Source organism: Podarcis tiliguerta (genome assembly GCF_965153285.1).
Source record: "Podarcis tiliguerta genome assembly, chromosome: 1".
Taxonomy (NCBI): Eukaryota; Metazoa; Chordata; class Lepidosauria; order Squamata; family Lacertidae; genus Podarcis; species Podarcis tiliguerta.
This window is the reverse complement of record NC_139534.1, coordinates 122,745,891-122,768,299: the sequence shown is the minus strand read 5'-3', so window position 1 is coordinate 122,768,299 and position 22,409 is coordinate 122,745,891. Positions and strand designations below refer to the sequence as shown.

The window sequence follows — 22,409 nt, the reverse complement described above, 5'->3', positions numbered from 1 at the left end:
CTTGGCTTGTTGCAATAAGGTAATTATTATATACTCTCAGTGCCCTTGCTTGGAATTGTTCTGTGACCTCTGAATACTCACTAGCTGCTTGTTCTTACGTCAGGCTTGCCTCGTCGCCTGCGGTGAGTACAGATCTTCTCCTGGCAACCAGACAGGGTAACTTGCGGAATTGCAGGACGGTTAGAGTTTGAAACTTTTTAGCCAGCAATGTGCTAATCAGTCACAAGCATTGCTGAGGCTAGTAAAATACTTGGGGACCAGCAATTTTTGCAGAACTTTCTTTTCGCAAGGCTATCTTCAGTAGGTTTTTTTCTTTTTGCTCTACATAAAGTCAGATCTTCAGAGGAAAATGCTTTGTATGTCTGTTTTGGGTGGGTGGGACACAAGACATGTAATCATTAGGATTATAACTTTTTGACTCCCCCCCCCCCCAATTTCCTGCATCATAAAGGGATGAACTTTTGCTTAGAAACACTGAAAAAGAGACTAATTTTTCTCAGTTGTAAAAAAAAGGGGGGGTCACCCCGAAATGAAAAGTTGGGCTCACCATATATGTAACCGTTACTATTCATATTAGTATTAGCACTTTGAAAAAGTGTATGGAACTGTGTAGAACTTTTACAGCTGCCTGGAACTTCCTAAAACTGCGTTGGAGAATCACTGGAAGCAGGAGCCATCCATGATCCAGATACCAAGAAATAATCAGTGTGTAGAATGTGCAGTCAAAGTGATGTGGGAAATTTATGGTGCTTGCAGCGGAAACAAAGGCAAACTGCAAGCTTGATTGATTCTAAGCAATAATGTACATTGTACAAAACATTGTACAAGTATTAGAAAACTTGCAAGCCCTATTTTTCCTGTATACATGCTATGTACCGTATTTTTTGCTCTATAAGACTCACTTTTTCCCTCCTAAAAAGTAAGGGGAAATGTGTGTGCGTCTTATGGAGCGAATGCAGGCTGCGCAGCTATCCCAGAAGCCAGAACAGCAAGAGTGATTGCTGCTTTCACTGCGCAGGGATCCCTCTTGCTATTCTGGCTTCTGAGATTCAGAATATTTTTTTTCTTGTTTTCCTCCTCCAAAAACTAGGTGCGTCTTGTGGTCTGGTGCGTCTTATAGAGCGAAAAATACGGTGTATATCATAATACATTGTACAGTTACATATACAAATAATGATTTACATATACAAATAATTTATTGATTTCGGGGTCACCTTTCTTTTCAAAAGATTTGGAAATGACAGTTCATTCCTTTGTTTTTAGGGGAAAGTTCATCTAACTAATCTACAGGAACACGAGGTTGTAAAAAAGGTTTATAACCCTAGTAATCATGTCTTGTCAGACGTTTGCAAGCTGCAGGAGTCGCCCTGCATTAATTCCCCACCCATCTGCATTGAACATGGGGGAAATAGTCCATCTGATGTAGAGCACAGCTGGGGAATGTCTGGCCCTCCAGGTGTTCTCAGGACATAGCTTCAAACAACCCTGGCCATTGGCCGTGCTGACTGAGGCTGATAGGAATGGGACTCCCAACAGCATCCTGCAAACTGACCTCCCCCTCCTCCCAGGAGTTAATTCCTATTACTTTTCATTCAGCACAAGCACAAACTGAGATTGCAGGAAGTTCCTTTGACCTGATGCACTCCTAGCGGCTGAGCCCTGGCTGATGGAGTTCCCTTTAATTTATGAGTAGCTGCTGCTTGTTGCTGGATAATGCTTAAGCCGTTCACCACTCCAATGATTTAAACTTTGCAGATGACACTGTGATTTAATGGTGCTGTGTGCGTAATAACAAAGCGGGGATTGTGGTGTGCATTGTTGGTACTGCAGAGCTGAAGTGGTTTAATCGCCATGACTTCCCTCGAGGAACCCTGCGACTCACCGCCTGGCGACACCGCCGAGTCGCTTTGCCGAGAGACGACGGCCCATCCTAACCGTGCCTAATCTTGTTCCAAATGAATTGGTTTTGTCTTCCATTTCCTTTGCCCCAACGGCTAACCGGGTTTTAGTGCCAAATTAACCTTGGGAGTTACTACGCATCAGTATACGACTAACACGACTAACCTACTAATTCCACAGGGGGTATGCACCTTGTGCAGGCGTGATGCTTGGTTCTCGTGTCATATATGGTGCCAGGTGTGGGACACATAAGGCAGGCCCTGGCGGAAAGGCAGTGCCTGCAAAACCCTTTGGGCAGCACATCCCAAGTACTGACAATTGGCTTGTTTGGGGGCAGTGCAGAAGCGCTTTGCAAGCCCTGTGCTTGTCACTTGGGGAGCACTGAGCATGGGGCTTGCAAAATGATCCATGCTGCACTTGCAAAGCCCCTTTTGGCCAAGCCTCGTCCTTACCTTTCCCCATGCCTGATGTCATATAAAATATCAGAGGTGGAGCATGTTGGTCGTGGTTCGGCTGAAACGGCCTTTGGGGCCAAATAGGGAGGGCTGGCGGGCCCAATTTGGCTCATGGGCTGGAGGTTCCCCACTGTTTACACTCAGAGTCTGGGAGAGGAGATTGTGGCCGCTTTGCTCCTCGCTGCTTGTCCCACTGTTGTGCTGAGCTGTGCCACGCTTTGCCTTAGCATGCCTTCCAAAGCCAGGCTTGTGGATTAGCTCTCTCCAGGCTCTCTCAGGGGTGGAACATCTGCTTTGTACACAGGAGATCCTTGGTTCAATCCCAGTGTCGCCAGGAGAGAACCCTGCCTCAGTTCTTAGAGTCTCAGTCAGTGTAGACGATAATGAGCTAGATTGACTCAAATACAGTGGTGCCTCGCAAGACGAAAAGAATCCGTTCTGCGAGTCTCTTTGTCTTGCGGTTTTTTTCGTCTTGCGAAGCAAGCCCATTTAGCGCTATTAGCGGTTTAGCGGCTATTAGCGGCTATTAAAGGCTTATAAGGGATTAGCGGATTAGCTGCTAAAAGGCTATTAGCGGCTATTAAAGGCTTAAGGGATTAGTGGATTAGCTGCTAAAAGGCTATTAGCGGCTTAGATCAGCTGATAAGCGGCTTAGATCAGCTGTTAAGCGGCTTAGCGATCAGCTGTTAAGCGGCTTAGCGAACAGCTGTTAAGCGGCTTAGGGGCTTGGGAAAAGGGGGGGGGAGGGGAAAAAAACCCCAGGAATCGCAAGGCATTTTCATCTTGCGAAGCAAGCCCGTAGCAAATTTGTCCTGCGAAGCACCTCCAAAACGGAAAACCCTTTCGTCTAGCGGGTTTTCCGTCTTGCGAGGCATTCGTCTTGCGGGGCACCACTGTAGTCTGATTCAGTTTAAGGCAGTTTCATATGTTCCTGTGGGCTCTGCGCAGCAGCAGAAGGACCAGGGGTGAGCAGAGCGGTCGCAATCTCCTCAACCAGAGCCTGTGCAAGAGCACTAAGCCAAGGTTTGGTGTGGTGTGTTGTGCAAACCAGACCACAGTGTTCCAGCTTCCCAGTTATGTGTCTTTTTTCTCGTGAGCAAATGGATAAGAGAAAAAAGCCAACGTGGAGAAATGTAAACACTGCACTGTTGCTGCAAAAGCAGCTGATAATCACTTATCAGAATTGGTGCACTCGTTATAAAGCACAATAACTTCGAAGCTGAAAAAAGGATCTTTCCGTAGCCCGGGAAAAGAATTTCCAGGGAAACAAAATGAGTGGTTTCTCTCCCCTTGACCAGGAACATCTGTTTTGGGTGTAAAAAAGGGTGTTGCCTGTAAACTGCAGCCAAATGCGGCATGTAAATGCTGCAGGGCAAACCCAGGGATCTCATGGAAATAATTATGAACATGAACATGATGTGAGCAATCTCCAAATGGGGCTGCCCTTCTGGTTGAAGTTTCCTCTTTCACTTGGCTGAGCTTGTTTACACAGTCAGTAATCCCGAGGCAATTAATACTCACGGAGCTGTTAAATGGTGTGCATGAAGCAAGTCAAAAGTAAGGGAAGATCCCTCTGGAACCACCAGGCCTCTGAATTTGCCACTGTTCTATCTCAAGGCAAATAACCACACATAGTAACTTAGCATGGCTGTTTCGTTGGGTGTCAAGAGATGCGGCAGAGGTTCAGGGGGAAGGCCCCTAGCTCAGTGGTAGAGCACCTGCTTGGCATGCAGAATGCCCCAGGTTCTATCCGCAGCAAGAAGGCTAGGAAAGACCCCTGTCTCCTGAAGCCCTGGGAGAGCAGTTTCCAGTCAGAGTTGACAATAATAGATGGGCCAGTGATCTGGCTTGCTGGAAGACAGCTTATGATATTTGGAAAGAACCTTCTCCAACGTGGTGCCTTCCACATATTTTGGGCTACCCCAGCCAGCATTGTGCAAATTTCAATCAGGAGATCTTTTATGGAACAGACCCATAGAATTATAGAGTGGTAGAGTTGGAAGGGACCCCAAGGGTTATCGAGTCCAACCTCTGCAATGCAGGAATCTCGGCTAAAGCATCCATGACACATGGCCATCCAACCACCCTTGGGAGGTTGTGGACTCTCCTTCCTTGGAGGTTTCTAAGCAGAGGTTGGATGCCTGTTATGGATGCTTTAGTTTCCTGCATTGCAGGAGGTTGGACCAGATGATCCTTGTGGTCATTTCCAACTCTACCATTCTATGATTTTATGATGCCTTCGGGGCTGATGGGAGTATTAAAATACAGCAGTCAGCTAAACATTAAAAGCTTCCCTAAAGAGGGCTGCCTTCAGATGTCTTCTAAAAGTCTGGTGGTAGTTCTTCTCTTTGACATCTGGTGGGAGGGCGTTCCACAGGGTAGCGGGTGCCACTACTGAGAAGGCCCTCTGCCTGGTTCCCTGTAACTTGGCTTCTCGCAGTGAGGGAACCGCCAGAAGGCCCTCGGAGCTGGACCTCAGGGTCCGGGCTGAACGATGGGGGTGGAGACGCTCCTTCAGTAAGCAGGCCATGAGTGGTATGATGGTGCTCCAGCTTTAGGGACCCTGGCCTAAATCAGGGTGGGGAACCTGCCGAGAAGGGAAATAGCCCAGTGGTGTAGAACATCTGCATTGCATGCAGATGGTCCTAGGTTCAATTTCTGGCCTCTTCAGTTAGAGCTAGAAGAAACTCCCTGCCAGAAACCCTGCCAGTTAGTGAAGACGACCGTGAGATAGATGGACCAAATGTACTCACTCGTACTCACCTTCATCCGTTTATTGGGAGGAAAGTGTATTGGATGTATCTGATGCAAGCACCTCACCCGCTCTACTCCCCACCTTTCATACCATTTGTGCCCATCACTAAATTTGAGAACCACTGGATTAAGGATGACAACACTGGATCTCTGTAAACAGACCAGGGGTTTCCTGAGTGTGTAAACAAGCCAGCTGTTTCTGCTCTCCATCTTGGAAGTCCTTAACCTGTGTGGAAATGAAGTCACCTGAACTGGTGGCTTGCTGAGGGGGGACACCTGGAAGTCTAACCTGCCTGACGGTTCCTCCTGGGGCCTCCTGTGCATGTGGTGATTCAGGACCACACCCCACGCTGGAAAATCCCTCCAGTGGAAGGCGCTTCCATACAGGAATTCACGCAAGGTGCCTTCCACACAGGAAATTTGTAACGTGATCGTATACATTTTGCCACCATAGAATTGCAGCAGCCTTCTCTGTTGCCCCTGGTTAATCTGTGGAAGCGGAGGGTGGGTACAAATGGCCATTTCGCCAAAAAAAAATATCACTCGTCTGCACCTGATCTGTGGTAAGAAAATTCTCCTTACTATTTGACTGGCTGGTGGAAATAGCCCTCCACTGTTGCTGCGACCACAGGGTAAGCTCTTTTTCTCCCCTTATCTTCCTTGCCTTATTCATGTGCCAGAGAAACCAAACTTTAATGTCTGAATAAGAGGATGATGGGGCTTCACCCTAGACACAGCCCTCAGTATCATCTGCCCACTAGGCTTCCCCCCTCCAAACGTCCGCCAGTCAGGCAGAAATCTGAAGGTGGAGCCAGCTGTCCTCACATAGGTTCCTTGACTTGATCCAAATGGGCATGTGGTACCATATTCTCACTCGTCTCCCCGCTAATGCTCTTAAGGCAGAAGTGGGGAGCAGGATCTGGCCAATGGGACCAATTCTGACAGGTTTGTGGGGGAAGCCTGAGAGGCCCAGGTTAGACTCTCAGGTTGCCCCTATGCTACAAATGAGCTCCTGTCAAGGGAGCCACAAATTTTATTGTTTATCTGTTTAAGGAACTTATATGCCGCTTAACTGCAGTAGTCCCTTAATCGGTTTACAAAGGCGCAATGAGAAAAGAAATGGAAACCCATTAAATCTATAAAATTCCAACGTCATTTAGAATGCCAGTCAATTAAAGATCAGGTGCGGAAGTGCGATAACGTTATATGGTTGGTGTTGTTTTTAAAAAAGGTGGCATCTGTATTCGCCCACAGTAAAAATGCAAACATTTCCATCTTTTTTTTCCTCCAAAGTTCCCTGCATTTGGTGGGATGCACAGGAGTTTCCCAGTTCACCTTCCTGCTCCTCCTCCTCCTTGGGCTGTTTTTGCATTCACGGTTTTTTGTTTGTTTCTTAACCTTTTGAAGCCCGTCTCAAAAGTCTTTTTCTTTGCCTTCTCTCCTTCCTATTCTTCTTCCCCACCACCACCGCCCGAAACCAATTCATTTCTTATAAGCTTCAAGGCGGCGGCCGCAGGGCTCAGATTACACTTCCACTTCCGAGGAGGAGTATGGCTCAAACCACAGCTCCCCTAAACACAAACGCTCCCATACTTCAACAGCCACCCAGACGCCCAGGACCCGGGGCTCCGGGCTCAATAAACAGAAGCACAGCAACAGCAGGGAGACGGAAGACGAAGACTACGACGATCACGACCCCTACAACTTCATCGCGCAGACGGCAGAGATTGCCGAAATCGCCAGGTGAGGAATGGGTTGCGGCGGCATGTTGAGCTGCTGGAACCTAAACCACTGTGGGTCAGGTGAGAAGAGAAGGTAGGAATGAATTGGGGGGGGGGGGAGAGAATATTGTGTAGTGTTATGCAAGGTAGAAAGAGCTGGGCCAGGGGTTGGCAAACTTTTTCAGCAGGGGGCCGGTCCACTGTCCCTCAGACCTTGGTGGGGGACCAGACTATATTTTGAAAAAAGTAAAATAAAAAATGAATGAATTTCTATGCACACTGCACATATTTTATTTTATTATTACTGTCACAGACCAGTAATTCACTTACAATATCAGGAAAATCATAAAACACAACAGGAATACATTTAATTGCAATTGGGTATAACAGAGACAATTCAGATATAGCGGCAGTTAAAAATATATATTAAATCTTGATCACTGCACATACTGTATTTGAAGTGCACAAAAACAGGGGGGAAATGCAAATAACCCAGAGATGCATTTTAAATGGACACAGCCATCCCCCCCTCCCATGACTCTCCCCTCCCTTCTCCACAGCACCGAATGAGCCCCGGTGGCTGCTTACCTGTGTCTTGCGAGTGGCAGGGGCTGGCGGTGGCAGAGGGATGATGAGCGGCGTGTGAAAGGGCTCTGGAGAGGGGCTGCTTTAAATGGCCGCTCAAGCTCTCACGCTGCTGCTGCTGGCCCCAACAAATCCTTGCCCCCTTCCTCTCAGCTCTAGGCAGAGCGAGGAGAAGCTAGGGGGAGGGAGGGAGGCGCTGGCGCCACGGTGTGTGAGAGGAAGGGGGGGGAATGGCGCAGCCCGAACGATTAGATCCACGCGGCAATTCCCAGACCATCCGCGGGCTGAATCCAGAAGGCAACTGGGCCGGATCTGGCCCCTGGGCCTTAGTTTGCCAACCCATGAGCTGGGCTCATCTGCACTATGCTGTTCCCAAAGTTGGGTGCCTCCCCCTCTCTTTGCCAATCTGTGGCAAAAGCCCATGGGGTCCCAGGCTCTGTGGTCCTTTGGAGAATTGAAACACCGCAGAGACTGCTGTAGCTTTAAGAAACATGGTTTACTCACCTATTTACACCTTCAGTCTGTGTGGAGGGAGTCCAGATCTTACAGCGTTACAGAGGGAATTATCTCCCACAGCAGTGCAAACCGCCTCCAGACAGCCTACCCAAGATGGACACACACACCCTTGTCCTCCTTGCTTCTTCCCAGCAACCCTTGCTCAAAACACTCTCTTTCTGTCACCTTACCCAGTTGCCCTGGTCGCCTTACAAACCTCCAGTCTCTGTTCACAACTAAGGGCAGCGGGGCAGGACAGTTCTCTTGCATTGCCAATGGCTCTCAATGGCCCTGTATTGCTTCTTAATGGCCTTATCTTGGCCAGGTCATTTTGCATATTCAAGCCCAGGAATTCCTCTGTAATTTGTATTTCGCCCTTCACATCCCAAATCATCAAAATCCTACCATTTATTAATTTGTTGGCTTTAGCTCTGCCCCCCAAATCTATAACAAGACATTTAAAGCAGGATCACCCCACTTCTAACAGTTGTGGCTCCCCCCCCCAAAGAATTATGGGAGCTGTAGTTTGTTAAGGGTGTTGAGAGTTGTTAGGAGACCCCTGTTCCGCTCACAGAGCCACATTTCCCAGTGTTTCCTGGAGAGAGGAACCTCCCTCGGGAAGTTGTGGACTCTCCTACCTTGGAGGCTTTTAAGCAGAGGTTAGATGGCCATCTGTCATGGATGTTTTAGCTGAGATTCCTGGGTTGCAGGGGGTTGGAGTCGAAGACCCTCAAGGTCCCTTCCAAGTCTACAATTCTAGGATTCCATGATTGATAACCACTCTGGGAATTGTAGGTCTGGGAGGACAATGGGTTTTGGTTTTGACTCAACCCACTGTGGATATGACAGCAACCATGGTTTTGCCATTCCACTGAACTGGGAAACCATGCTTAATTCGAAGCCTGGTTGCTCATGATGCAAAGGGAGGAATGAAGGGTTTTGTGTGCTTGAGCAAAACTTTTACTGTCCAAACTATTCATTTGGCACCTTAAGAACTAGCAGATGTATTGTAGCGTAAGCATCAATCTAGGCTGACTCAGTGTAAGGCAACTTTCTTTACCAGTATGAAAGGTTGCTCCAAGGCTTACTGAGATAATAATAATCCCCCTCAACACTATAATAAGGTTAAGTATTATATTATTAGCATTCTCCTTTTAAAAAATCATATGCGTCAAAAAACGCGTAGGAAAAGTTCAGGTTGCACAGCTGTTAACGGGGAAGCCTTGTGGGAAGGTTGCGTTACACAATCTTGCCGTTGTAGTTGCTGAATAAATCTGGCGGTCGGCTCATTCTGGTCCGGTACATTGTCTTCTTGATAATGGCACAGCTGGGTGTTTAAGGGATGGCAGCTCTTCAGGAACTTAAGCATTACACAGCTCTCTGTGTTCTATAAATACTTTCTGCTTAAGAAGCCAGCTCTCACAGATTGCAGAAGCTAAGGCTGCATGCTTGCCTGTGATCCGTCTGGCGTCAGGGGCAGAAAGCGCTCTGCCGGATTTTGCAAGAAGGCCGCCCCATAATTGCAGTCTTTGCCTCCCGCCTCTGCTGCGGCTTCTGAATCAACAGGGAGGCACAGTCTAGAATAGCAAGTGAGGGTTCAAAGGGAAATTAGTCCCCCTTGTTTACACTGGGCTTAATCACGTAATTGAGGCATCAGAAGAAACTGCTTCGGCCCCAGACAAACCTAGCCACTCAATTAGTCATGCAGTTCTGAATATTACTCCATTTTAGCTCACTTGTGCCTTTTTGTTCCCAAGGAAACAGCTGAAAGGTACCGTATTTCTATAACCTTGCATGTTTCTGCGGAATCTTATTCACTGCATAGAAAACAGGACTGCAACCTTCAATCCCTTTAGCTGGTAAATTAATCAACTAAAGTTTTAGCTGATAAATTTTCAGGAGGCCAGTTTTCATCAGCAAAGCTGAACATTCAGAGCACACTTCCTTAGTTTCTGAGATTATCTTTATTCTGCTTTGTTGCACCAATCAGGCATTTTAAAAAGAAAATGTTAACAGTTGACATTTCCATGTAATGATAAGTGACAGTTTTGATCAAATTGTGACTTAACTCACGCTTCATTTAGTATCGCAGAAAGGTGTTGGAAAATTCCAGTTTATTTACATGTCATTGATTAATAAATCATTTGGTTAGAAACAAACGATGATCAATTAAAATCCCCCACAAAAAGACAACAGAAGAGATAATGCAAGAACCAGATTTTAATGTATTGTCCTGAGGTAGCAAAATAGACGTTCTGCAATTTCATAATTTAATAAGTGTAACTGCAAAACAAAATTGGGTTTTTCAAGTGCATTTTTCAAGGGCAAGGATGTTTCCCTTTGTGTGTGAGAGAGAGTGAGTGAGAGAGAGAGAATTATAGTTTCAGTTTTTTCTTGAGTACTGTGGTACCTCGAGTTAAGTACTTAATTCGTTCCGGAGGTCCGTACTTAACCTGAAACTGTTCTTAACCTGAAGCACCACTTTAGCTAATGGGGCCTCCCGCTGCTGCCACACCGCCGGAGCACGATTTCTGTTCTTATCCTGAAGCAAAGTTCTTAACCTGAAGCATTATTTCTGGGTTAGCGGAGTCTGTAACCTGAAGCGTATGTAACCCAAGGTACCACTGTATTTCCCCAGTCTAGATAAGATGTAGACAAGGGCTGAGCATGATGGCTTTGTAGCTGAACGTTCCTCAGTCCTTAAGTTCTCCATGCTGTTCCTCCAGATTGAGCCAGACCTTGGTGAAGGATGTAGCGATCCTTGCTCGAGAGATTCATGACGTTGCTGGAGATGGAGATTCCCAGAGCTCATCGGGAACGGGGCCAAGCACCTCCCACAGTTCTGTGCCTAACACCCCTGCCTCTACCATATCAGCAAGGGAAGAGGTAAGATGGCGGCTTAAGACCTATGCGGTAGTGAATGAAACCAAAATACAGAGGTTAGAAGAAGCTTCATTAGGTCAGAGCAGCGTTTCCCAAACGTGGGTCTCCAGCTGGTTTTGGACTACAGTTCCCATCATCCCTGACCACTGGTCCTGCTATCTAGGGATGATGGAAGTTGTAGTCCAACAGCTGGAGACCCAAGTTTGGGGAAAGCTGAGCCAGAGCTCTCCCAGTTGACCCAATCCCTGTTTCAGAAATTCTGTACCTGCTAAGGCCCATCTACCTTCCCCTTGATTTCCTCTCCTCCTTGGGAGCAGGGGAAGAAAAACACCCGTCACACTCTCAAACCCTCTCAATTTAGTAAAATTAACTTTAGGTCACCCTACCTATGCCCTTTTTGCTAGTTCTTTCTTTTGCAGCAAAATGGGGTCAAAAGCTGTTGGGACACAAAACCAGTTCTCCCCCAAATATTTAGTTACAGAGACTCCTGCCGTATTTCCGCAACCCTCTCAGCAGCTTCCAATAATGGGGACCAGGAAAAGGGACTGCTATGGGATGCCAGGCATGGGGTGGTGGTAACGGCAGTTCCTCCTCTTCTCCGAGTGACGCTTGGTTCCTGAAATGGGTGACCTGTCTTCATCACACCCTGTGTTTCTCTGCTCCCATGCCTTGTGGCTGGTTATTGGTTGCTGTTAGATTTGGGTAGGGACATGCACAACGTCGTGATGTTACATCTTGTTCCTCCCTATGTTTTGCAATCAGTTTCCCTTTCACAAAGAATTCTGGTGCTGGATATTGGAAATCTGCTGTATTCAAGGTCAGCTCTCCCCACTGAAAGCCAAGCCTTCGTTTTGGGATTTTTGTTAAGTTGTGGGTGAACATATCAGACGAACTGAACTGAAGGGTTCAGGCAGCCTGCTTATATAGAGCTCCAGTACAACATAACTGTAACAATTTTCTAAAACTATCCAATCACTGAACCTCACTTTCGATCCCTTATTTGCATAACTATCTACAGTATCCCCCTGCTGGCCCAGGGTGAGAACTTCAGTACATAACAATTTTTATATGACATGGTGCACTCCCCACAAACACACACCCTTTCTCCCTAAGATTCAGTAACCGGCTAGCTTTTCTACATTACATCCAAGTTTTATACTCCACGATCATTCATTTTGCATGCACATTCATATGTAAAGCTGCAACATGTATCTTTTCAGTTAAGGAGGGAGTAAGAGCTACTTCTTTCTGGTTGGACTCTCTGTCATAGTGCCATTATCGTGCATTGCGCTTTACAGAGTTCGAGCGAATCGGTCACTTCCTCCAGGAGCTTATGACTAGAAATTCAACACAGGAGGAAATGAGAGAGGAGGCAGGGAGGGAAGGGGTAACAGAATACTGTTCTTGAAAACAAAAGTACTAAAACTCTTAGACCATTCAACTGTGGTTAATGGGCACTGGGGCGAGATCCAGGCATTACATCAGTGTTTCATCACCTTCAATGGCCTCTAGCCAATTCAGAGTACAGGGATTACTGTCTAAAGCCCTAAATGGCTTGAGGTCAGGATACCAGAAGGATCGCCTCCCCTGTACATACCTGGCCGGACTATAAGATCCTCAGTGGAGACCCTTTTTCCAGGTTCCCCCACCTAGTGAAGTGAGCTGGATGGATACTAGGGATAGGGCCTTCTCAGTGGTGGTGCCCTGTTCCTGGAATGCTCTCCCCAGAGAGGTCGTCCTGGAGTTTGCATTGGGAATTTTCAGTGATAGCGGGGAGACTTTCTCATGTTTTTAGTTCTTGCAACTAATTTGTTTTTCCCCTGGTTGGTTGTTAGTGTTGTTGCATTGATCTTATGCTGCTATGTTCGCTGGCTTTTGCTCATTTTATGTAGGTGCTGCTTTTATATTGATTGTTTTCGTGATGGTATTTAAATTCAATGAAATGCAATTTCTGGACTGCCCAGAGGACATGGTTAACTGGGAGGTATTAAACGTGATTGCTTTGCAACGGAAATCTCTTTCGCTTGCACGGCCCTGCATCTCTCTAGTTTGAGACCTCCATCCAGTGGTTGCCCCCTGCAGTTCCTGAGCAGGAGGAGCCTGTTCTGCCAAGGCAGTTTTGAGAAGAGCAATTCCTCTTTTAGCAACAATAGCTATTCAAGGGTACAGCCAACAAATCCAATTCAGCACCTCTAAAAGCAAAGACAGGAAAAGTTTAGCTAAATAATAATACAGCTGGCACAGTGTAGTGGTTAGAGGGTTGGGCTAGAACCCAGGAGACGAGAGTTCAAATCTCCACTCAGCCATGAAGCCCGCTCAATGACCTTAGGGTAGAAATATAATCATACGTGTGTCTGTAGTGTCTTGACCTCCTCACACTGGACTTAGAACCCCTAATGTAAACAATCAGAAAAGCCTTAGTTCTGCTGTTACGTTCTTCTGGTGGTTGTATATTATGATTTACCAAGCCAGAGCCCGGGGCACTCAGTTGGGAGGGCGGTATTTTCCCAAAAGAGACTGGGTAACGTTGGGTTATTAAATTACTTACTTGCAGATCTTGTCGTTTGAAGCTGCCAAATAACCATTCTCCCTCTTATCTCTCAGTTCCATATGGACTTTTTATTGCCTGTAAGTAAAATATTAATAGAAATAGATTAGTATAGAGAAGTCTTCGTGTGTGTGTGTGGTGCTTTGTAGACCTGCTGTACTTTCCCACCTTTAAAATCTGGTTAAAATATCAACGATTTGCAGGTGGGATGGAAACTCTGTAGCTCCCACTCTCATACAAGCAAGCTTGGCTTAGATGCATGTGGTGGTCTGTAAACTATGGGAATTGATCTTGTTTCTATAAATAAGGATACCTGCTGGAGAATTAAGGCTGGAGAATTAAGTTCAAAGGAAAACACCGTTAAAATATGATAACCCCAACCTGAGCGTTTTGTTTGGTTGTTTGTTTGAGCTATAGGTGCGATCCTAACCCCAACTAATGGAGATGGTGCAGCAATTGGGTCTGGATTGAACCCAATGCCGTCCTGTGATGCTGGGTGGGGCCAGCTCAGCCACTCTCCACCCCCATGTTGGGGCTTTTGGCTGGCTGCCCCCAGCAGCAGGGAACCTGCCAACTGGCCCCTCCTCCTGCACATTTGGTGGGCATAATGGGGAACTTTATGCCAGCGGAGTGCCTCTGTGCAATCCAGCCTCCCCAGCCTGGCACAAAGGGGGTTTGGATTTCACCCTGGGACCTGAAACGGGGACACCCCCCACCCAGAATAAAGGCTGCCTCCTTCCCATCACCAACCCGGAGACAAGAGGTCATGGCTGATGCTGTCAGTCTACTTGGGGAGTTGGGGAGATTTGTCCCTCCCTCCCTTAACGCTAGTTGCTGTCCAGCAGCCTGCAGGCTTGACCCACCCCAAGTCCAAAGATCACCCAACAGTGTCCTTAAAAGATGCTCAGTGTAAGATTTTAGCAGCACTTCAAGGGCTTTTCTCTGTTGCTTTGGGACATCTGCTGAGTGCCTCTCTGTACGCTCCGGTCCAGTTTTGGTGTCTAAACACAGCACTTTAAAAGCAACCAAGAGTCTCTGCCATCTTAAAGCCATATCTTGCACAATTTTCTATTTTCCATAATTTTTTTCAGAAGGATACGTTAATCTGCATACATTCATGATGGTTTTTTCCCCCCTGGAGAATACCTTGGTTAGTAAATCTTGACTCACCATAGTGTCATTTCCTGTTAAAAGGATCTTGGGTACCAGGGCTGGGAAGGAGCCACCATCAGTTCAGGAACCTCTGCCAATCGGAACAGACAATTCTGGACAACACGGATCCTAACTCAATAGGAGGCAGTTTTGCATGCTTGAATGCTATGTTTGAACTTTCTATGATAACATTGCCGCTTCTTTGATTTGCCTTTTGCTTTCTCAGTTACATTATTCTGTACTTTTGGCTCACTCTCTCTGTATATGTGTGTGCAGATTCTGTTGCTCTTATGATCAACATTGATCTCTCTCTTTCTATCTCTTCTTTTTCTTTTCTTTTTTTAAATGCAGATTGCTCATTCATCTTTGCGGGCAGCAATTCCATCTCAGGTGCATTTTCCATCCCACTTATTTCTACTTTTTAAAGCGCTCTTAAAGTTGCTTTTTTAAAAACAACAACAAAAAGCCTCATTTAAATTAATATGTTTTAAGCTAGGGATGTAGGGTTTTTTTAATTAAAAAAAAAATATGTTTGGCTAATCTTTATGGCATCACCGTTCTCTGCCTTTGTTTTCCTTCCCTGCATTTTCTAGCATTGCATTAATTGCATTTCTTTGATCTGGTTATATTATACGTTTATTAAAGATGAAGTTCAATTAGGAAAAGATGCAATCGGGAGCCGATTATTCCTCCTCGCCCCTGCCCCAACTTTCCCCACCTATGACCAGAGTACGTTTGACACAACATCTACATGGCATGTATGCACTTAGAGTTCTGTTCACCTATGCCAGGCCTGTGACATCTTGGTCCTTTGATTTTTGGGCTTTTCAGAACGCTGGTTTGTGGAAGTGAACTTGATAGCCCCATTCCCAAAGAAAACGTGCCACCCCCTGCCCCAATTTCTGCTTGTTTGGTGGAAGTTCTTAACTGAAAGTCTGCATGCATATAACTGTATACCCAGGGCTACTTCAAGCCATTTCACTGCATGAAACAAAGGACAATTTCCATATAGAGAATCTGCCTGGACTGACAGCTGAATTGTACTACCACATTGGCCCGAATATAAGCTGCACTTGCAAATAAGCCACGCCGTTGCCCCACACTCCTAGGCTGCTTCCTGGGGGGAGTAGAAGAGAGCTGCACCGCTTTGCCAGTGGCATAAGGTTGCGAATATAAGCCGCACTTTAACTTTTCACGATTGGAATCTGGAAAAAAAAAGTGCGGCTTATATTTGGGCCAATGCAGTACTTCAGCGCTGGGGACCAGACAGTCTCCATCGCTGCACCTAAGCTCTACATGCCAGATTAGGGTAGACTGTGTGGTCACAGAGCTGTGTCTCTCTCACACACACAGCGGCCCCAGCATCTGCCACTTGAGGCAGCTATACCTAACGATAGAGCCGGCTGTTTGTATGCACATTAGTTTCCTCCACACGGCTTGCAACCTTGCACAATACGGATCCCAAACTGCTTTGAGGAACCTAGCACTGCACCCACGTAGGCCTCTCGTTCAGACCTCCCACCAAACATGCAGAGATTTGGAGGCAGAGCCCGTGGCCCCTGGGTGCAGCCCCCTTCCCTCTTCTGCATGTTCCTGCATCACAAAATTGTATAGTTGGGAGGGGCCCCAAAGGCTGTTCAGTTCAACCCCCTGCAATGCAGTGAAAGTGCAAAGGGCATTTTTGGAAAAATGGTAAGGATTGTATGTTACTTGGGTTTATGCGCATGGTAACCTAAGCTGATATGCGCTATTAATACGTGACAGCAAGCATGTGCAGACTGGGAGCATGCTTGCCTGCCACATTGCTGGCTTCGCCCAGTTCATCTGCAGTGTAGGGATGTGCAGATCAGCTTGTTTTGGTTTCTCTCTGTTTCTCATTAGTCAATTCATTTATCCCCATTTTCACATCAGTTTACATTTTAAAAAACCACATGGAAATTTGTAGGCTTTTTTGTGTCCCTTTCACCTCATGTACACATTTTTCCTATGCAATTTTGCCTAATATACACTTTTATTGTTTGCAAGCACTCCCCCCCCCCAATTTGATGCTTTCTCATGCACTGATAGAACCGTTTTGTCACCTCGCTTTCCCCAATGTACACTTTTTTACTAAAGCATTTTTTGCTGGTGGGAGTGCTGCACCGCAAAATTCGGTGAACGGCTGGTTGTCACGTTTTGGGTATTTGCGTGGAAAGGGCGAGTTGGGTAGCTTCATGTTAAATTGCAACCCGAACACATTTTTTCCTTCCATCCCCGGAGAGATGCAAACAAACGTAAGAACTGCCTGGAAAACGGGTTAACTGAGCAGTGAGCTGAATAGAAAAAGGTGTGCAGAATGCCTTGTGCTATTTTGATAGTGAAATTCTGACTAAACCTAATGGGGGCGTTGGGAAAAGGCCTCAAAATTTTGGAATGGCTAAGGCTGAAAAGACGCATGACATAGGAATGCTGTTGAAAGTGTCGCTGCATCGATAATCTGTTCTTCCCTACTCAACCTGTGATGGGACACCATCACGTTATGAGTTTTTCTTGCGGTTGTAGCTGGTGTAGTCAAACTGGGGCAGGAAAACAGGCTGTGCAATGTCATCGGGTCACATGGAGGAAAGGACTAGAGGTGGGGCTGCCATTTTCAGGCATGTCCCTGGGACAAATGTAACATGTAGTTTGGCCTAGATGAAGCAGGGCATAGTGTTCACCTATGTCAGGCATGCCCAGAGTCTGTTTCGGGGGCTTAATCCTGCCCGCCAGATGGTTTAATCCATCCCCTGTGGCAGTTTGTTTCCAGGGGTAAAATCCCAAAAATACCCTCAACAAGTTCAATCCTAAACTCAACAATTTTGGGGCATAATCATAAAAAAGGTCAACAACTTCAATCCTAAAAAAGGGTCAACAACTTTGGTCGGCCCTCATGGCCCTTCACTTCATCAAATCTGGCCCTCTTTGAAAAAAGTTTGGACATCACTGATCTATGTGCTTTACCCTACACTTTTATTCCTCTGTCCTGAACGGCAATATACAATAAATTCTCTCATCGTTCATTATGTATTTCAAAGCTAGTGCAGCACATACCAGAAGCAAGCTTGAACTACCAGAAGGTGCCTCCTGGCTCAATGGGATTCCACGATTATGACCAAAATATGAATGACAGCCGAGAAGAGGATCTCACAAGGAAAACAAGGATGAGAAACAGGGAAGAGGTAAGTTCTTGTCAAGTGTGCTCACAAGCCACGCAGCTTATAGTTTAACACCTGGTTGTCAAAGCTGACACTTAACAAGGCCGCCCACCTGTCAGTCACCTGACGTCGCATAGAGCACAGCGCTAGGCAAGCTGATCAGCTGATCCCCAGGGCATGTAGGGAAGGTGGGCGTGGCTCAGGCAAATGGGAAGGTCTTGCGTTCTAATCAGGCCCATGGACCTGGAGGTTTCCAACAGCTGTTGTAGACAGTCATTTGGGAGCAGCTCTTCAAAAGTAAATGAATTGTGCCTCATTTATCAGGAGCTTGTTTTAATTCATGAATGGGGAATCTGTGACTTCCTAGATCCTGGATGATGATGATGATGATGATAATTTATTGTTTATACCCCGCCCATCTGGGTGGGTTTCTCCAGCCGCTCTGGACGGCTTCTAACAAAAGATTAAAAACACATTAAAACATCAGTCATTAAAAACTTCCCTAAACAGGGCTGCCTTCAGATGTCTTCTAAATGTCAGATAGTTGTTTATTTCTTTGACATCTGATGGAAGGGCGTTCCACAGGGCTGGCGCCACTACCAAGAAGGCCCTCTGCCTGGTTCCCTGTAACCTCACTTCTCACAGTTAGGGAACTGCCAGAAGACTTCAGTGTCCGGGCTGAACGATGGAGGTGGAGATGCTCCTTCAGGTATACCATCAAGCCCAGCCAACATGAGCCAGTGGTCAGGGATCATGGTAGTTGCAATCTAGCATAATCTAGAAGGCCACAGGTTTCCCATCCCTGTTTCAGTTTAGCTGATCAAGCAGTAGCCTTTTTTGTGATTATTATTTTTTAATTGTTTTTAAAATCATGGAAAGACTTCAGGAAGCTTCAGCAGATTAAAACCAGCTTGTGTGAAAAAAGTACATTGGCTAGGATCCTATGAAGTTCTAAATGTATACACCAAGCTTCCCATGCAACCATTTGTATTCTGCCCATTGGCATATATGATATGGTATGATGATATGATATGATATGATATGATATGATATCACTTATCACATCAGGTTATAATCTGCCAGTGAAGTTCTACAACAGCCTTTCTCAACTTTCTCAACTTGTGGGTCCCCAGATGTTGTTGAACTACAACTCCCATCACCCCTAGCTAGCAAGGCCAGAGCTCAGGGATGATGGGAGTTGTAGTCCAACAACATCTGGGGACCCATAGGTTGAGAACCGCTGCTCTACAAGTAGACCAGATCCCTTCCCTGTTGTCAGTAACACAAAACATTGTTTCATTTGGGAAAACACCATGAATATATCCTCCAAATGCCGAGGTCTAATCCTGTTGTAGTATCACTTCTGATAAACACCAGCTTCTGCTGAAAGAAATGTTGCTAAGATAACTTAAATAGAAATACTTGCAAGTACCAGATTGGCTTAGGATTTAAATATGTGATGTTATAGAATAATATGTTTGAAGTTAATATGAAAAGAAAGAAAGATGTTAATCAACTAAGTAAATTTTATGAGAAATTAGTTTTGGAAAACTGTTACAATGATATACATTGAAACTCGGCCAGGGCGATTCAAGGAAGTCACTTAACAATGTTAACAAAAGTGGAATTATTACAGTTAGGATTTATGTTTGTTTGTCTGTTTATGTTTGTTATAAATTTGGAAAATCAATAAATTTTTTTTGAAAAAAAGGAAATGTTGCTGTTTGTGGTGTTGCGTTTCAGGTAATCTTTGACAACTTGATGCTGAATCCAGTGTCCCAGTTATCCCACACCATCCGGGAACACACAGAGAACCTGGCGGAGAAAATGAAGTGAGTGGATGCCCTCAGTCTAAACTTCACAGTGGTGAAGCTGTGGAGGAACCCTGTTGCACGCTACCCCAGGCTCCTGGTCCGGAGGAGATGACTGATTCAAATAGCGAGGGTTTTTTCTGCCAAGATCTGCACATTTCCCAAGGCCTGTTGGAGATAATGTACTGTATATTGACAGGGAAATGTGGACAATTCGAGAGCCGGTGTGGTGTGGTGTGGTGGTTAAGAGCGGTGGACTCATAATCTGGTGAACCGGGTTCGCTTCCCCGCTCCTCCACATGCAGCTGCTGGGTGAGCTTGGGCCAGTCACACTTCTCTGAAGTCTCTCAGCCCCACTCATCTCACAGAGTGTTTGTTGTGGGGGAGGAAGAGAAAGGAGGTTGTTAGCCCCTTTGAGACTCCTTAGGGTAGTGATAAAGCGGGATATCAAATCCAAACTCCTCCTCCTCCTCCTCCTCCTCCTCCTCCTCCTCCTCCTCCTCCTCTTCTTCTTCCTCCTCCTCCTCCTCATGGAAATATTATTTGCAAATTCTCCATGAGACCTTCTGAATGTGCACTATAGCAGGTTGTCATACATGTTAATCCCTCCCTCTCTTTATAATACAGTTTCTGTGGGCTCATTTAGAAGCCTAAATTGGAACTGCTGCCTCCCTCCCATTGCCCCTGACTTCAAAATGCAGGGGAGCTCAGAGAACGGTCTTTGATAGAATCATAGAATTATAGAATTGGAAGGGACCCCTAGAGACATCTAGTCCAACCTCCTGCAATGCAGGATTCTCAATAGATCACACGTGACAGGTGTGCCATCCAACCTCTGATAAAAACTTCCAAGGAAGGAGAGTCCACAACTTCCCGAGGGAGACCATTCCACTGGCGAACAGCTCTTAACCACCAGAAAGTTCTTCCTGATGTTTCATTGAAATCTCATTTCTTGTAACTAAGGATGATCTTAATGCACTGACAGGCAGATGTGGGAGGTAGAAATCTATATGCCAGGGGTGGGGGAATCAGTGGTTGTCCAGTTGTTGTTGGACTACAACTCCCATCACCCCCATCATCAGCTTGGGCCCGATGGGAATTTCATTTCATTTATAATTTATTAAATGTGTAGACCATCCTTCACCCAAAGATCTCAGGGCGATTCACAGCATACAAATACAAAAGAAGAAGATAAAATACATAATAAAAGAGAGAGAGGAGACCAAAACGGCCACAGGTTCTCCACCCTAGTTTATTACTGTATTGGAGACAATTATTCCTGAGCATGTTTCTTTTTTTGACAAAATATTGTCTTATGTTGTGTGTCAGAATTCTGTTCCAGAATACTGAGCGGACATGGGAGGAGATGGAGGCCAAGATTAACTCTGAAAATGAAGTGCCAATTCTAAAGACCTCAAACAAGGTGGGGAATGTTTGTCCTGAACTGTGTGCTTGGTTTTACAAGAAGTCTTTATCGATCTGCAACCCTTAGACTTACATGCGCAAACCTACCTTCCTTCTTTTATTTATTGATGGCACAGTTGAGATGAATGCAGGGCACTAGAACGAGTGCAAGGGAGGGTATGATAGAGGTGTATAAAATTATGCGAGAACTCAGGGACAACCAGCAAAACTAAGCTGAATGTTGGAAAATTCAGGACAGACAGAAGAAAGGAATTTCTTAATGGAGCACATCGTTAAACTATGGAAAGTGCTTCCACTAGATGTAGTAATAGCCACCAACTTGAGTGACTTCATAAGAGGATTATACCTCTGATTATCAGTTACTGGAAATCACAATTGGAGAAAGTGCTGTCACTTTCAAGATCTTCCCCTAAGCATCTTTTCAGCCACTGTGAAAATATGATGTTGGACTAGGCAGCCTCTTCTGTTACGTTTAATGAAATGTGCATCTCAAGCGGAAATCTCGAAATGTGGCTCATTACAGATTTTGGTTCTTAATTTTGTCTCCTTTTTTCACACTTCTTTTTTTTAAAGGGCACTGGTACATGGCTGCTCTTAAATGTCAGCAGCAATATCTGCACATTTGTAAGGTCAAAATATTGAGTTTTACTACAACTAGAGGGCGGATGGGGTGAAGCTTTCAAAAACCAAACGTAACTTTAAAAACCTTTAAATAGAAAGTTTATGTTTTAATATGGGAAGTTGAACAGATCTGGAGCTAAACAGAAATTGCTTTCACTGATAGAATAAACGTGTTCTCAGTCCCTTGAGCGTTTGAATTACTAAACATATCATTCTTTATTACTAGGAAATCAGCTCTATTTTGAAGGAGCTCCGCAGAGTCCAGAAACAACTGGAAGGTTTGCCTTATTTTGACTTAGCTGTTTCTCCTTGATTTGCGTTAAATGCCGTTTATTGTACTAAGAGCTGGGCTGGATCTACACTGACCTTTTTAAACGTCATTAGAGCGATATTGCCTATGCCGTTCTAAAACGTCACAGGTTATACTGCAAAAATTACATTCATTACCTTATCGTTATTCCTCTGTAACAGCAGTTCCCCTTACTGCCTGGTTCCTGGTTGCTCTGCAATTTTATTAACCTTCTTAGCAAAACGTAATGTGACCCTTACGTTTTGAAAATCATTCCTTAACTCTTTCTTAATGTTATAAACCATGAGTGTAGATCTACCCATAGATAAAAGGGAAAGAAGAACATATGTATGTTTCCGAGCACAATTCAAAGTGTTGGTGCTGACCTTTAAAGCCCTAAACGGCCTTAGTCCAGTATACCTGAAGGAGCGTCTCCACCCCCATCGTTCAACTGGGACACTGAGGTCCAGCTCCAAGGGCCTTCTGGCGGTTCCCTCACTGCCAGAATCAAAGTTACAGGGAACCAGGCAGCGGGGCCTTCTCGGTAGTGGCACCCTCCCTGTGGAACGCCATCCCATCAGATGTCAAGGAAATAAAC

The 22,409-nt window shown here is 45.6% G+C and overlaps 1 protein-coding gene and 1 long non-coding RNA gene across 12 annotated transcripts in view; one reads left to right on the top strand and one right to left on the bottom strand.

Annotated features, from left to right (window-relative positions):
- The window catches only part of CEP170B (centrosomal protein 170B), an 89,484-nt gene that overhangs the window by 60,669 nt on the left and 6,406 nt on the right, over nucleotides 1–22,409 (top strand). For 3 of the 11 annotated variants that reach the window (XM_083433408.1, XM_083433409.1, XM_083433410.1), the window contains exons 13-18: nucleotides 6,605–6,851; nucleotides 10,636–10,795; nucleotides 17,546–17,689; nucleotides 19,409–19,497; nucleotides 20,806–20,899; nucleotides 21,749–21,800. In XM_083433408.1, coding sequence (XP_083289534.1) covers nucleotides 6,605–6,851; nucleotides 10,636–10,795; nucleotides 17,546–17,689; nucleotides 19,409–19,497; nucleotides 20,806–20,899; nucleotides 21,749–21,800 — 786 coding nt within the window. Of the gene's footprint in view, nucleotides 1–6,604; nucleotides 6,852–10,635; nucleotides 10,796–13,396; nucleotides 13,655–14,843; nucleotides 15,465–15,737; nucleotides 16,410–17,545; nucleotides 17,690–19,408; nucleotides 19,498–20,805; nucleotides 20,900–21,748; nucleotides 21,801–22,409 lie in introns of those variants that run through there. The other 8 variants (XM_083433404.1, XM_083433406.1, XM_083433412.1 and 5 more) reach the window with 6 other exon arrangements.
- Nucleotides 10,691–14,837, bottom strand: LOC310677989. The gene is made up of 3 exons (XR_014511550.1): nucleotides 14,511–14,837; nucleotides 13,341–13,418; nucleotides 10,691–10,815 (listed from the first exon to the last, which is right to left on the bottom strand). It is a non-coding gene; the product is annotated as an uncharacterized lncRNA (long non-coding RNA).